The sequence below is a fragment of the Ovis canadensis genome, chromosome 7 (assembly GCF_042477335.2).
Source record: "Ovis canadensis isolate MfBH-ARS-UI-01 breed Bighorn chromosome 7, ARS-UI_OviCan_v2, whole genome shotgun sequence".
NCBI lineage: Eukaryota > Metazoa > Chordata > Mammalia > Artiodactyla > Bovidae > Ovis > Ovis canadensis.
In genome coordinates, this window is record NC_091251.1 from 48,248,998 (window position 1) to 48,265,548 (window position 16,551).

Consider the following 16,551-nt stretch of genomic DNA (forward strand, 5'->3'; position numbering starts at 1 on the left):
ATGTTTGTGTCCCCAGAGTCTAGAATAGTACCTAGTATACGGTATCAAAAGGTGTTCAGTAAGTACCTGTTCACTGAATGCCCAGTGAACAGAGGTACCCGCAACTTATATGTTAACTGAGCCATACCAAAAATTGCTTAGGGCAATTTGCTATAAGATAGATCAGAATTTTAATTAATGTTAGGCCAAGTCACTCTAGCATATGGACTAAAGTGCAAGCAAATTCAAACTATAGCTAATTACCCAGATAAGTTGCTGCATTTGATTAGTACGTAGAGAAAGCTTCACAATATTCAAAGACATGCCATCACAGGTCCTAGTGTCCCAGGGGCGGTTTCATAATGGAACACCCTGTTATCTCTGTGCACATACTGTTATATATATTTGCAATGCACATACATACCTATACCAGTCTTACAATTTAGAGTTAGAGCCAATTGCCCAAATCTTACATTCATACCTCCTGGTACCATTGCTTTCTTCCTTCAGTCATCTCTGTTGCCCTTCATACATTATTAGGCTAAAGGACCCTATATACCTATTGCCTACAGTAAACACATTTTCTCAGTCCATCGTCTAATCTTTTGACTTTCAAAGACTTCATCAATTTCATATACTTTCACTGTATTTGTTCAGACAACGTAGTGTTCCTAAAGTTTCTTGGCTATCATTATTGATAAACAGAATTAGTTTGACATATGTTTTCCTAGTACTCAAGTATGGACATGAGAGGTAGACCATAAAGAAAGATGAGTACTGAAGAACTGATGCTTTTGAACTGTGGTTTTGGAGAACTCTTGAGAGTCCCTTGGACAGCAAGGAGATCCAATCAATCCATCCTAAAGGAAATCAGTCCTGAATATTCATTAGAAGGACTGATGCTGAAGCTGAAACTCCAATCCTTTGGCTGCCTGAAGCAAAGAACTGACTCATTTGAAAAGCCACTGATGCAGGGAAAGATTGAAGGCAGGAGGAGAAGGGGACAACAGAGGATGAGATGGTTGGATGGCATCACCAACTCGATGGACATGAGTTTGAGCAAGCTCCAGGAGTTGGTGACGGACAGGGAAGCCTGGCGTGCTGCAGTCCATGGGGTCGCAAAGAACTGGACACAACTGAGTGACTGAACTGAACTGATACCCTGTGTGTGCTCAGTTGTGCCCAGCTCTTTTGCAACCCCATGGACGGTAGCCCACCAGGCTCCTCTGTCCAAAGAATTTTCCAGGCAAGAATATTGGAGTGGGTTGTCATTTCCTACTCCAGGAGATCTTCCCGACCCAGGGATCAAATCTATGTCTCTTGTATCTCTTGCATTGGTAGGCGAATTCTTTACCACATGCCACCAGGGAAGCACAAATGACTTAAAACTCAAAAGTCCACTATAAGAAAATTAAGAGTTATGAGCATAAGATTAAGTGTGGGGTAATGAAAGACTGCTGCTCTTATTAATAACTTGCACAATTCATCAACTCTCAGGGAAAATACCTCCTCTGACACTTTCCCAATGTTCATTCTATCCCTTCTCTATTATGTAGCAACTAGGTGACAGATCTCAGCATCCACTCCAGGGCTGGGACCTGACTGTCTCTAGCCTATTGTTATAATTTCATCTCCTTTTGCCAAGTGACTATTTAGGGAGGAAAGCACAGGACCCTTTTTTGGCGGTGGGGGGGAAAAGAAACTCTTGTGCCTATTGACATCTGTGAGCAGGAGGACCTGCTTTAGGAAGAGCTGATACCAGAGAAAATAGAAAGGAGAGAAAGAAAGAATTTAAGTCTTTGGTGACCCCACTGACTCACTAGATCAACTGTATCTAAAGTTAGTCTAAAGCCTACTCCATCTCTGGAAAGCAAACAGACGTGTGTTTAAAAGAGAGCAAGTTGGGAGTTTCTAAAACCTGTAAAGAAGCAAAAACATTCAAACTGATGTATCAACTTACCACTAGATTATAAGCTCGGACAGTTTTATCTGCTGAACAGGTATACAGTAAATTCCCAAATATCTGAATTGCATTCACTGCAGCTTGGTGCCCCTCAAAGCTCCCTTCTGTGGGCTCATCGTCATCTCCTGGCTCTGAAGATATTTCTAGAAAACAATGTTTCAGAAATGTGTCGGCTTGTATCTCAAAAAATACTAAGAAATTTAAAACATTATGAAAAAGTGGTCCCTGGATTCTCCTAAAAACCTGGTTTGCCTAGCAAAACACCACATTCTCATTACTGACCTTCATTATGAAGATTTCATATTAAGAAAAGGTAGGGAAGGCCTTTCTCTTAGGGAAAAAATACTTACATAGTGAGTCTTTGAATGATACCCTTTAAAGCACTAAATATCTTTCCACATCCAGTCTCCTCTGCTGCCAGTTATTTTATTAAGGCATTATTTTTAAAGTAATTCCTTCTCAAAACAAAGTCCCCCACCCCTCACGCCAACAAAACCTTAATACAGTTGTCCCCTGGTAACCAAGGGGGATTGGTTTCAGGATTCCTCCACCCAACATGTACCAAAATCCACAGATGCTCAAGTCGCTTATATAAAATGGCACAGTATTTACATATAGCCTATACACATCCTCCTGTTTACAGCAGACTCTTGAACAACATGCTTTGAAATGTGCAGGTCCACTTACACACAATTTTTTTTTTTTTTTAAAAGCCCATTACACGATCTGTGATTAGTTGAATCCATAGATGCAGAACTGAAGACACAGAGGCCAACTATTCTAATTAGCTGAACACACGAGAGATCCAGATTAGAGATGTGAGTAAGAAACTGAAATACCAGGATTTGAGGATTCAGGGATACCAGTAACTGCTGGTCAAAGCATTCCATCCTCTTGGTAATAAGCCCAGTCCCCATTCCCTATTCTATAAGCATATTTAAGTAGATTTAAAGCCTGGCTTTAATACTTACAAAGCTTTTTTCCTGTGATCAATTTATCAATTCACTCATTTTTAAAAAAAATATGTAAGATTTATTTATTTACTTATGTATTCCAGAGTGTATGGACTCTATAGTGATTAATAGCTGTGGCTCATGGGCTTAGTTGCCCCAAGATGTGTGGGATCCAAGTCCCCAGACCAGAGATCCAACCCGTATCCCCTGTATTGGAAGGCCGACTCTCAACCACTGGCCCACCAGGGAAGTCCCTCCTGTAATTCATTTAATTAAAGCTGAACAACCAAATACCTGAAGAGTTCTTTGATCCTTTTATGGAGGAGATCACAGTCTGAGTTTCTGCCACACTACAAAATAATAGCAAAAGTCTTCTTAGCATCTGTGTGAACAGGACAGGTAGGAAAACTTGTATTTTCCTGACTCAAAAAATTATTCTAAACAATGGAAAAAATAGCAATGATACAAGATCAGTTTCTTCATGTGAAATTTTATATGAAAGGAAAAAACAATAAATATTTACAACACAAGTGAGAAAGCAGAAACTCTCCATTGCTAAGGAGATATCCATATCATCCCTACTGATTTTCTATAAATGTGACTCTAAAAAATTCTGATTTGGAACAAAAAGTTCCGTTTTCTAACGAAAGAATAGTGAAAGCTGCTCTGATAGGACCAACACAGTATCCTTACCTTACAGGGATGCCATCTTTATTGCGAGTGCCAATCTCACTGGTAGAGCTAACTTCATCACAACCAGAGCGAGAAGTTTCTAATGAATTTTGCTCTGTGGAGTTCCAAATATCCTTTTTAGATGGGCTATCTGGTTTCTCTTCTCCAGATTCAGAAGAATCAATGGCTACCACTTCTAACTGAGGATTAGGAAGTTCTAGGACTTCAATAGACGAGTCACTATCTGGTTCATCTCTGACACTTTCTTGTTCTGGGCCAGTTCTGCTATCTTCCCAGGTGGAGGTTGTCACTTTCCCCCCTTTAGCAGACTTTCCAGTTTTTACTTTCCTTACAGGTTTAGAAGTAAATACATCCTGTTCAGTGTCACTGTTCTCAGGAACATGAGCAGCCCGCAGAGTTTTCTTCTTCCTAAGTTTCTTCTTTTTCTTGTTCCCCCTAGCTTCAGCTGATGTCAGAGTGGACTCTGCCTGTTGTTCTGGCTGGTCAGCTGGAGAGTGGGGCTCTTTTTCTAAAGGGGTTTCTGAAGCAAAGGATAATCTTGGAAAAGAACTGGTACAGGCTTCAGACCCACTGTTGCCTTTGTTTGGCTCTTCACTTTCTTTATCTATGCTAGGAAGACCAGCTGATTGGGAAGAGGGACTGTTCCCTCTGTTTCTGGTAATTCCTTGCTCCACAGAAAACTTCAGTTCTTGGCTAGGCTCATGGAATCTCTCTGTTAGCTCTGATAAGGACAATGCTGCAGTGGTAACTGGATAAACTGGACAATTGTCACTGATCTCTCCTGAATTGAGAAGGAAAAAAAAAGTTATTCCATTGTCTTTGTGCCTGCTATGTGTAGTCATAAACTACAATTATCACTGACTGAATTTCTATCAAATATGACACTTTGATGATATGTTAACAACTTTAACAGTCATGGTTTAGTTATCTCACTCCTCAGCTTCCCATAACCTACATGTATTTCTAGCACAGTATGTATACATTTTGCCTTGCATTAATCTCAAATAATGTACACGTCTTATATCCTAGAAAAGCTCCTTTTATGGGCAGAGATTGTTTCTACTGATCTTTTCTCTTTCTTGTTTGAAACAATGAATGTGAATTACTTTTGCAGTCAGAAAAGGAAATCTAATAAAAGCTATTTTTGAAAAAAGTGTCACCACATTAAAAAACATACTAAATATTATCCATATAAAAGAAACAAAATTCAATATGAAAGATAACATATATTTGATGTACATATCAATGGTTAGTGATGCAACAGACAGCAAAATTTAGAATGATTCTTCAGACTTTTTGTTCAAAAAAAAACCCAAGAATACCACACAATATCAATTTGTTTCTTAATTTTCAATATAGCACCATTGTAGTTATACAAACTTCAGATAAGATTTTAAGCAACTTAGAAGTTATTCTCAAACGGTGACCAGATAAGCATTATTTTATAAAGACAGTAAAATCCCTGGCTATTTGTCAAAACCCCCAAGTTCCTGTTAGATGATCCCAACCCCAGAGCCCCCTGCCTTTCATCATGGCCGCCAGCTCTTTTCAGGTCTGTATTAACCTTAGTGTTTACTTGAAATGATAAAAACAGTTAAGTAGTGAGAAATCCAGAAGAGGAATATTATCTAGAAAACTGACTGAACAACTTCAATGCCATTTATCTCATGAAAAATAGACAATTCTGCGCCAGTCCTAATAAATGGAACCTGTTACATGCTAATCCAAAGTCAATTTAGCAATCCTGTATTAGAGAAAGTTAGGAAGAGTTACCAATATTTAAATAATCCTCCTAAATAAGAAGACTTAAAGAAAAACTATAGTAACTTTAAAAAGATATATTTATTTATTTATTCATTTATTCGGCTGTGTGGGGTCTTAGTTGCGGCACACAGGATCTTCTATCTTCATTGCGGCATGCAAGATTCTTTTAGTTGCGGATGCAGAATCTTTACTTGTAGCATGTGAGATCTAGTTCCTGAGGCCCCCTGTATGGGAGTGTGAAGTCTTAGCCACTGGATCACCAGGGAAGTCCTGTGATAACTTTAGATTTAATGGACAAGAATGACGTCACATCACTAATATAAAATTGCCCTAGACCCACTACAGGGTTGCCCTTAACACAGAGAAAAGTTTACATACTATTAGCTTGCAGTAATTCCTTGGACACACTGCAAGCAGAGCCTTGTGATATGGCATTCACAGTCTCTTCTTGTTCAGGAGACATGGGTTCTTGTTTAATATGAACTGATGAGTCGGGAGCAGGAACACTGCCATGAGCTTGGAAAGAAGATGTGATTGCTTGGAGAGGGGTTCCAGTGGATGATGGAGACACGTGGGAAGATAGAGGTTCCAGGAAATTCGGGAAAAAAGCACTAGGCAGAAGTGTGCCATCAGTAGATGTTTGAGATCTAACATTCTTCTGTTCTTGTGTAAGGCTAGAGGGAACCTGGTCTGGATGTTCAGAAGGTTCATATGTTTCTAGAACGGGAAACGTACACACATACAAATGTAAAAATGTTATCTGAAAAGCCACTCATTACTGAGCCAACTTGTATTTTTAAACATTACAAGAGAATTTTTAAAGATGCTCATAATTCTTTAAAATAGATTATTATGTAAGCTATATGTACAACCAATGAGGATACAGACAAGCAGGCATTAATATTCTAATTTTTCAGATTTTAACTGACTTCTCCAAAGTAATATTGATACTAATAGAAGAGCCAAATTGGTACCCCAGTCTTGGGATGCCTAACCCAAGACTCTTTCTATAACATTATTTCTATTGCTAAGCATTTTGGGGACATACAATCTTACAGGCCTTTCTACAGAAGCATGAAATCAAGGAGACATGAGAATAATCATATTAACTTTTTCATAACTACTTTAATTCCCCTCTAGAGAAAATAAAAAAGTAACAAGTTACAGACAGTCTAGTCCATCAAATTCTCTGAATACCTTGTAATCCCTGTAGAATCTGTATTCTATGGGTCCTCAGGGCACTCATTTCCATAGTTATCTAAAAATAAAGTATTTTGTTAAGCATTTTAAAATTCAACTTTAAGATGATCCTTTTTCATTAACCATTCCATCTGCTGTTACCTGCTGCTTCAGCATAAGTAGCCTTTGAACTTCAACATAAGCTGTCTGAAGTGCTGCCCGAGCTTGCAGAAGATTGTTATCCATGCACTGCAACGATTTGCTTAGTTCTTCTTCTCGTAAAGAAATACTCAGCAGCTGGTCAACCTGAGAACGTTCTGTCAAAAGAAACCATAAGGCTTAGTTTAATATTGGAGACTCCTCTTTAATAATCCAGGGAACTGCATCAATTATCTAGGATAGGCCTTTATTTTCTCCCCACTAGGTCACTGGAAGGAGACTCATCAAATTTTTTACAAATCACATAGTCAAGTCATGCTATCAGAGCTAGAGACCAAGCATCATGGTTTCAAGTATACCACCACATGGTACCATCTTACCAAATCACCATCTTCCACAGTGATGCTTCCAAGCAAAACCTCTGGGGAAATGAACTCCTGTAGGTTTCACTTTCCATCTTCCTTTATCTACTACCCTCTTCAATCAAGGCTTTGGCTTAGATTGGGCCCCAAACCTAAACTGTTTGCACTCTCTTCTGGATTCCTATTTTTCTAGTCTGTTAGTTAATTTAAAATAGTTCTCTTTAATATAAAATTAAAACCTTGATATATTAAGGTTCTTTAATATAAAATAACTTTAATATAAAATTTTAAAATACAAATATTTATATTTAATATAAAATAATATATATTTTCCTGAAGAAAATACAGCGTTGAAATAAAATGTCCTACTACATGTATTTGTTTGTCATCTTTGTATCTGTCTCTTTCCCATGCAATATGCCAAGACCGCTCCCCTAAATTCCAGACCCACATATCTAACTACCAACCGGATACTTCTACTAAGGTGTCTCTAAAGTCCTTTAACTCAAGGGATCCAAAAGGGAACTCCTATCTTCTTCTACCCTCAACCTGTAACTCTCATAAAGTTTTCTATCTCTATAAATAAAACCATCAACTGCTCCAGCTAGAAACTGGTATCATCTTTGACTCCTACCTTATCACATCCAGCCACCCAAAGTTCATCCAGCCACTTCCTGCACTAGATCTTATACTGAAATGGTATGAGAATCAGTGAAAGGCAAGAGTCATAGAAGCCTATCAGTCAGGGAGCCCCACAAATAACTTCTTGCCTTAATTCACATGAGAAAAGCAACCACGATTCCTCAGAAAGTGAGTGAAATGGCTATAAATGACCAAGAGGGATTAAAAACTTCTACTAAATGTCTTGTTTCTCTTCACTCCACTGAAAAGGCCCAGTGAGACTTTCTGGTTTTATACTGAACTCAATTTGTCCATGATATATATTAATTTCAGCTTTCTGGTTTAGGTGGTATCACATATTTCTTCTATAGCTCCAATTGGATATAGTAGAAAATCGAACTTTTTCTATGCCCTTAAGCAAGGCAACAAAAATATCATAAATTAATAAATGGGTGTTCTCTGTTTGATAAGCTACACTTGTATATCAAGTTGTAAAAGGCTGAAGTGATACAAGAACAGTTTCTTTTTGCCAGAATATTCTATACTATACCTTTCTTTCCTTTAATTTTCCTTCTTTTATTTTTTCTCTCAAGACTTGGCAGTTCAGGAGAAGATCCATCCTAAGGAGATTAAAAAAAAAAAAAAGAAGAATATTAAATATGCAATGGCCATTATCCAGCAGGGGGAAAAAGAATCAATTCTAAGTCAGTCATACATTATTATTCATGATTGCTACCATCAGGATAGTTAGGAGTTTCATATATATAATATGAGCTCAAATATTAGTTGACTGAATGTATCTGACCAAAAAAAAAAAAGAAATACAACCAAGGTTAAGTACCTACCTAGCATCCTAAAGGTAGTAAAGCCTAAGGGCTTGGGCAAAGCACTTCACCCTGGTAAAAGCTAGTAAAATATCTGATTTCATAGTTTCTACTTTAGAATTCAGCAAGAAAATCTTTACAACAAAAAGTTTAACAGTCTGTGAGATAAGACCCAAGACATCAGCTATGCCATAAGACAATCTCTCATCCAATACTATCTGCTACAACATCTAGTTCAACAGGGCAAAGATGGAATTTAAACCCAGGTCTACAACCCGAGCCTTTAACTAGTTTGTTATATTCTCTCAATATTAAAGGAAACAGTCCATTTTCTGAGTGTCAGATTCAAGTCTATACTACTATCAGCAACTCTTTCTTTTCAGAAAGGGTTCCTGAAAGGGTTAAGCAATATTAGCCATCAGAGGTGCCAAAAGAGAAGTGTCAGTGAAGTAATGGATTCTAAAAAGACCAGGCTAGGCAACTTAAGTATAAAAGACAAAGTAAGAGAGACTAAGACTATGCTCATATAGATACACTCTCATAGTATTAAAACTACCCTATTAAGCCTAATAGTTCTGGGTCCAACAAACATACATGCCCTACAAATACAACACTAGAGTACCTTTCTTCAATAGCAGTACAGAATGCATCATGAAAACAGATAAAGTTACAGCTGAAGATGTGGCTCATTCCTTGGTCAGGTGATTCAAAGAATCATTGGCTTAGAGACTAGTTTTAGAGATGACTTCATATTTTCCCAGTACTGTACATTCATATTCAATTACAGCTAACTTAGTAGAGCTACTCAGTGAGAGAAGCCAGTAAGACAAAAATACAAAGAGCCTCAGAAATCTTCTATTCCAGAGTAGGGCAAAACACACGCCCAAGTACCCAAGAAAAACATTACGTTTTTCTTATCATAGCCAAGTCACTACATGAAATGTTCTACAAAACATACAGGAGTCATACTCACTCCAGTGGCTCTTCGTTTCTTTCTAACATTCTGGCCATCATTCTGTTCAGCACCAGAGGTACAGCTGCTGTCTGTGGCTGCATCTGCCAAACTGGAGTTTGCAAGGGCTGAGGATGCATTTGATGATAAAGAGTTTCCTTCTCCATTACTTTCCTGGGCATTATGATTCTCTGATAGTGTAGAACTCTCCTGGCTGTGCAGCTCTTTTGTCAAATCCATCAAAGGTATTGTAAGGTCAGGAGATAATTGCGTGCTATGTCGCCTTCGAGTAGCAACATTTTCAGTTCTTTCATCTGTTCTTAGGGAGGCAGCCAGAGGTGTCACTTCCTGCTTAAGGCTCATGGTTGGTTTTTGACTCTGTGAAGATCTGAATGAATTACTAGGTGAAAAAATCTGCTGGGGCTCATTTTCTTTGCCTGTGCCTTCCTCACTGAAGAAGCTATACACAGACGGAGCCCTGTCTATGATCACACTGCTCTCTGAAAGGCTTCGCTTCCTTGCCAACCCAGGGGATGAAGAAATGGAAACACCTTCCCACTGGAATCCTTCTAGATCAGACAGATCAGGCTCACCATCCAGATCCAAGACCTCTTGCTCATTTTGAACCAGAGGCACCATTTCTATGCCAAACCTCAAGAAAGAAAGGAAAAGAAAAAAAAAAATTCATAAATCAGACACAGCTGGGAGAGCGGGCACCACTTAATGTGCCAAACTCTACTAGGCACAGAGATTGCAAATGTAAATGGACAGCTTCTGCCCTCAAGGAGCTTATAGTCTAGTAATTCTAAACATAAAGTAAGTTAACTCTATTATAAGTATTGTAATGTAACAAGTAGTAAATTAGATATTTGTATATAGCTATATACAAAGGGAAGGAATAAAAACTGAAGGTTTTATTTAATATGGAGCTCTAAGTCAACAGTAAGTATGTAATTTTTAATAGCAAACAAACAAAAAAAGTGTTCATCAAGCATTTACAAGCAACAGACACCATGCTAAGAACTTCATAATTTCAATGATACTCACAAGTTATGGGAAAAGAAGGGACAATAAATATGTTATTTCAGCAAGGATGGAAATTTAAGCCTGGAGGGCTATATAATTAAAACACAGCAGGATGATTTGCAAGTAGCAAACCTATGTTGAACACTGCTTTCCCATTCAGAAAAGTTTAGTGCCTTAACGTAAGGTGAACAGCCAAACTATTATTACACAAGTACTCAGGAGAATGTATTTTGTGATCACAAATACAATGTCCACAGCAGATACAGAAAGATAACCATCTATACGTTCTAAGGAAAAGGTAATGAGAAGTTATATCTAAAAGTTGCATCACTCATTGAGATCTACAGTTAAATACAGGGCTACAGATAGACATCTTTGTAATGCTGTCACTTTATGGTTTCTATCACCAAAGTGATGGATTTCTAATGGTATTTTCCCCACTTCATTTCTCAGAAGTAGGTGTGTTTCTTTGTAACCTGAATTCCCTGCTAGGAAACACTTTATTCCACTTGTTATAGAGTAGCAGTCACTCTTGGATATTTAAACCAGACATCTACAACAGATATTTTTTTTGCAAACATTTAATTAAACTCAACAAGTAGAATTTGACTACAGCCAAAGGGTAAGTTTAAAAGAAAAAAAAAAAAGAAATGGATACTGAAAAGAGGCACACACCTGGGTAAGCCTTTGCCTAGCTCTTGCTTTTTCTTGGTTACTTGCTGAATGACCTGTTCCCAGTTGACATTTCTTCGAGATGCATTTAGAATCTGTCGAAGGGTTGGCTTGAGTCCAGATTCCTTCTCTGTCTCACTCTTTCGATGACCACTGATATTGCGGATGCGGCGAGCACTATTGAGGTTTGGCTCAGGAAGGTGTGCTCCAGTTTTGCTCTTCAAGCTAATGTGCCGGGTTAGATCTCTCTGGAGTGAGGCAGGAAAGCCAAGCTTGCTTAGTTCAGGCAGGAGGGGGCCTGAGGGTTGACCTATATCACTTTTTTGAAGCTCGGCATCCAAGCTAGTACTCTCAAAGCCTTCAGTTTCATAAGATTCATGAGATTTAACAGGGTCATCAACCTGTGCATCTTCTAGAGAGGTTTTCAAACCTAGCAGTAAACCAGACTGTGGGCTGGCTACAGATGTCATTTGTAACTCAGTTTCTTTTTGGTGAACTGCTGAGTTACACGGGGAAGTGGATGGTTTTCTAGATGTTTCCAGGTTTTGGTCATCCCCCCTTTTCTCATCAGCAGCAGGAGTACTGCAGGATAAAACTTCTGTAGTTGTAGAACCCAGGGTTTCAATTTTTGTCCCATGCTTTTCTGTGTCATATATCTCTCCATCACTTTCATCTTCTAATGCCTGTACTTGAAATTCAATCTTCAAAGATCCTTTTTCAGACTCTTCTACATTTCTACTTGCTTTTGCATAATTCCTGGTCCTTTTAGAAGCGCTAAGTGGATTTTGCAATGTCTCATGACACTGCAGCACATCTTTGGCTTTCTGTAATGTATCACTTAAATTTTCATCAGAATCCCTTTGAGTTCTAAGTGAACTTTTATTATTTCCTTTTAAAACATGAGGACCTGAACTTCGCATTCTGGATATGCAAGAACTCTGATTATCTTCCACAGTGTGTTTAGCCAAAGGATTTGAGTGTTCCCCAGAGAAAAAAGAATTAATTTTGGTGTTTTTTGAGGGATTCTTTGAATCTTGCTTTTGAGGAACTGATTTACTGTCTGGAGTTGGAAGGAGTGGGGATTTTAATGATGCCCTCTTATTTAAATTAGGCTCTTGTTCAGGTTTTTCCGTAATGGGGCATTCTCTCACCACCTCATAGGAAGCAGTGCAGTCAGATGAGGTTTTGTGTTTAAGAGAGCCAATCTGTTTTTCTTTTCCTGTTTTCGGTTTTTGAGAATTATTTGTTTTATCATTTGGGGGCTCTTTTATTCCCATGGTTATCAAGCTATAATCAAAGAGAGGCTTATCTACCATTTCTGACTTGTTACCAGTGACTTCTTTCATTCCTGATTGTAAATCCAGAGTCTTCTGTGAAGGGTAAGGAGTCCAGCGACGGAGCTTTTCCCTTGCTACACTGCCACTCTTCCCACCAATTTTGGAAGTGAAGGTGTCTGTTTGTTTAGTGGTTTGGCTTTCTAGCTGCTCAAAATTGAAGTCAAGCAAGCCTTCTGAATGAAACTTACCACTTGCAAATCCTTCAGAAGGACTTCTGTATGTGGCAACTGCACCAACTTTGTCATTCTCTTGCCACTGCCACTTATACCTGTCTTGATTGTATTTGTTTGAGTTAGATTTCGTATTCCATAGCATATTCATGTCTTCCATTTGACAGTTAGAATTTCTGTTTCTGCCCGGTTGAAATTTGTCTCCGGGGCCACTGTAATTCCAACTGTTGGTACCACATGCACTGGATTTCCAATTTCCGTTACTGCTGTTCGTATGCCAACTGGAAAAGCCACCTGTTCCTTCAGAATGCCAACTGGAATTCCTTCCTGTACCATTATGATTCCAATCTACTGTCCCACTATTTGAATGCCAACCACCTCCAGAATTACTATGGTTGTGAAACCAAGGTGAGGAACCTCCTGCACCACCCTTATGCCACCCAGAACATCCTCTTGATCCACCATTATTTCTTGAAGAATGTGTGAAGCTGTTTTTCCTACTGTTACTATAGCCATCTTTCTCCCACTTCCTGTCCCACTGAGGAGGTCCACGATGATGCCATGCTGGCTGGCTGTAGCTCTCTCTGTCTTGGTAAGGGATTCGGTCTTCTCGTCTCCATTGGGGTCGCCTGTCATCAGAGTTTATTTCTTGGCTGCTATTGGAAGGTTTATCTTGTCTAGAAGAAAAACAGTCTTTTATTAGTGATTTAAAGGAGTTCTCAGAATTCCTTTAAAGGCATAACCCACCAAACATGCCCTCTGCCTTCTTCCTCTGTCACTTAGAATATGTAACTTAAGAGTATGTAATAGTCTTATTTTTATTTCAAATAGTGATTGTTTTCATATCTTTACATGATATAAACATATTTCACAATTTATTGATTTAAAATTAATATATTTATCAACCCCAAAATATTAAAAACTTGACACATTTATACTATCTTTCCTCTCCTGCTCTTTTTCTTAGCATATTTGAGGATTGTGTTCCTATCACCCGATTATTTTTATATTACACAACTTTTAGAAAAGAGGAGCAAGTACACTTTGTAGCTATGGTTAATTATCATAGTTAACACAATTTAAATCCAGCTGATCTTAATACCATGATTTCTTCAATAGTTGGTTCTTTCTGAAAACCCAGTTTCTTAACCTATTTTAAATGGTAAGATTTTACTCTGCATAATAGCTTTCATTAATAAACACTTTATCAAGTACACATTCAATGACTATTAGTAGTGAAAGAACACTTTTATGCATAGTTCCTGTTTCTGAAGGGCTTATAACCTAGCTGAGGAAATAAGTAAGGTCACAAACAGGAATAAAATAGTACATAACAAGCAAGTAGCATCCACGATAAATGCCATTAGGAGTTTCATGAGCCAGAGGTTTTTAAAAGAAGCTACAGCTGTTTCAACTATTCATGCTAGACAAGAAGCCCACAGAAATGTGAATAAATTTAAGCAAACATAATGGGAATCTGCATAAAACCATTTTCCTTCAAAAAGTACCTATGTTTTCCCTAACTCACATGTGCTTCACATGTGGTAAGGTGCTCAAAAAACTGAATAATATTAACTAAAACTACTGAATAACTACTAATCATAAGGCATTTATTGCTAAACACTACAAAGATTACCTCATTTAATTTTCACAACTCTGCAGCAAGCATTATTATTTCTACTTTTTAGATATGGAAACTGAGGATTGAGAGGTTAAATAACTTGCCTAGAGTAAGATACCTAGTTAGTGTTATGGCAGAAATTTGAACTTTGGCAGTCTAACTCTAGAGCCCATGTTCAAACTGAAGTATAGTTGATTTATAATGTTATTTTCTACTATAAAGCAAAATGACTCAGTTATATATGTATACATACATATATATATTCTTTTTCATATTTTTTTCCATTATGGTTTAACACAGGAGACTGCATAGTTTCCTATGCTTTAGAGTAGGACCTTGTTTTTTATCTGTTCTATATGTAATAGTTTGTATCTGCTAATCCCAAACTCCCAATCCATCTCTCCCTATCCCCCTCCCCACTGGCAACCACAAGTCTATTTTGAGCCTATACTCTTGACCACTAGACCTTGATAGAATGAGAATCTCAAAAACTGAAGTTTGATAGAATGAAAATCTCCAAGTTTCTGCAAGTGGGTTCCAACCTCTGAATCTGAACCTGACATAAATTTTAAACTCAGTACTGACTTTAATAGCTTTTAATGTCTCTAAGATTTTGGATACAAATTGGAATTTTTCTGTTTTTCACCTTTAGGATAAAAGCTAATTCACCTTAAAGTTCAAACATCCACTTACATTATGGATTACAACTACTGCTAAACAGGAGATCCTAAGTCCCCAAGTGTTCCTATAGACACTTGGAAGATTTTTATACCACCATTAACCAATTTGCTTTTTTACTTTCTAAGCTGAATGCAACTTCTGACATTCAAGGAGATCACTGCCTAGTTCTACTAATATCATCCAGAAATGAGAATTTGGCAATAAGTCAGTCACAAAGTAAAATTCCTAGATTATCATGAATTGGCTAGGTCAGGGGGACAATAGCATGTAGCTAAACCCACAGCTCAAAAAGAATAATCTAAATTAAAAACCTCATGAAGGAAAAAAGAAAAAACCTCATGAAGACGTAAGTAGATGACTTTATAAATATGTCACCAAAGAGGCTTATTAAAATAATCAAAGACTAGTAACTGCAATATGAATGTCTAATTTACTGAGAAGCTTTTACTCTCTGACTTAATGTTAAATCATTTACACAGATAAGCTAATAATGGCACAAGAATGTTAGAACAAAAATAGAAGTTAGTCTTCTAGAGGCTCCAACATCCTAAAACAAGAGTAAACTGCAGCTATATAAAAGTAGTGAGAATGTCATTTGAAGGATAACAACTAAACAATTTAAGAATCATGCTGCTATGGACATTTTAAAACTAAGAAAGTCCCTTTCAAAGACCTGTTCAAAAAGGTTTTAGCATATAGAATAGCAACTACTACTTTTTAATATTCAAACTGCATTCTAACTGAAAATGAAATACAGATCAGGTATAACTAGTATTCAAAAAGGATCTTTAAAATTTTTAGAATCTGAAATGCTTTTTATCATGTTCTAGAACTTAAATCACCTCACTTCATAACTGGTTCTATATCTTTTACTCATATCTGAAATTTTCTGCTTCATTAAACTTTTCAGATCACTAATCAGTAAGGTTCAAAATACAAAAGGCTAATACCTAAATTATAGCTGTAGGTATGAAACTATCTAGTACAAGCTATAAAACTTATATTGTTGAAGTGATTCTGACACTGTCCAATATACAGCATAAATTTATTCAAGAAATACTTACTGAAGAAATTAATAATAAAAGGATAAATCAAACTTAGTAGAAGCACCTTCACATGGTGCTTCACAAAACAATTCACAAAACAATTTTTTCCTAAGGAATGAAATAAGAAATGCTATATAATATATTCAAATGAAACTTATTTACTAATATCTTTCCACTAGAAAAATTCATGAACATGAATTTATTGGTACCCCCTCCCCAAACTGGAACTAATACAAACAATTCTAAACATAGTTATCAGCATGGTAAAAATTCCAGATATGTAACAGCTATGGCTAGTTTTTAGATAGGGTCAATACTGAGGCTTGTTTTTTTTTTAAGGAGTTAATACAGTAGTTCAAGCAAGCATTCCATTGCCTTTTAAGATTAAGATGGCAACTTCAAGGTAAACTTTAAGGTAAAATCTGTGGCACAACACTGCAAATCAATTAAAAATTAAATTAAATTTTAAAAAAGATAAATCTGAATGCTCCAGGATGAAAAGAATGGAAATGGAAAATGTATTCTCTCCTACACTGTTTCACATAGGCT

The 16,551-nt window shown here is 37.2% G+C and overlaps 1 protein-coding gene across 3 annotated transcripts in view; it reads right to left on the reverse strand.

The window, feature by feature from the left end:
- The window catches only part of ZNF106 (zinc finger protein 106), a 57,046-nt gene that overhangs the window by 12,548 nt on the left and 27,947 nt on the right, over window positions 1–16,551 (reverse strand). For 2 of the 3 annotated variants that reach the window (XM_069596068.1, XM_069596069.1), the window contains 8 exons: window positions 9,471–10,101; window positions 8,224–8,293; window positions 6,694–6,848; window positions 6,550–6,610; window positions 5,731–6,069; window positions 3,589–4,369; window positions 3,190–3,245; window positions 1,940–2,085 (listed from right to left, as the gene is read on the reverse strand). In XM_069596068.1, the coding sequence (XP_069452169.1) occupies window positions 1,940–2,085; window positions 3,190–3,245; window positions 3,589–4,369; window positions 5,731–6,069; window positions 6,550–6,610; window positions 6,694–6,848; window positions 8,224–8,293; window positions 9,471–10,101 (2,239 nt within the window). Of the gene's footprint in view, window positions 1–1,939; window positions 2,086–3,189; window positions 3,246–3,588; window positions 4,370–5,730; window positions 6,070–6,549; window positions 6,611–6,693; window positions 6,849–8,223; window positions 8,294–9,470; window positions 10,102–11,150; window positions 13,332–16,551 lie in introns of all 3 variants that reach the window. The other variant, XM_069596067.1, reaches the window with a different exon arrangement.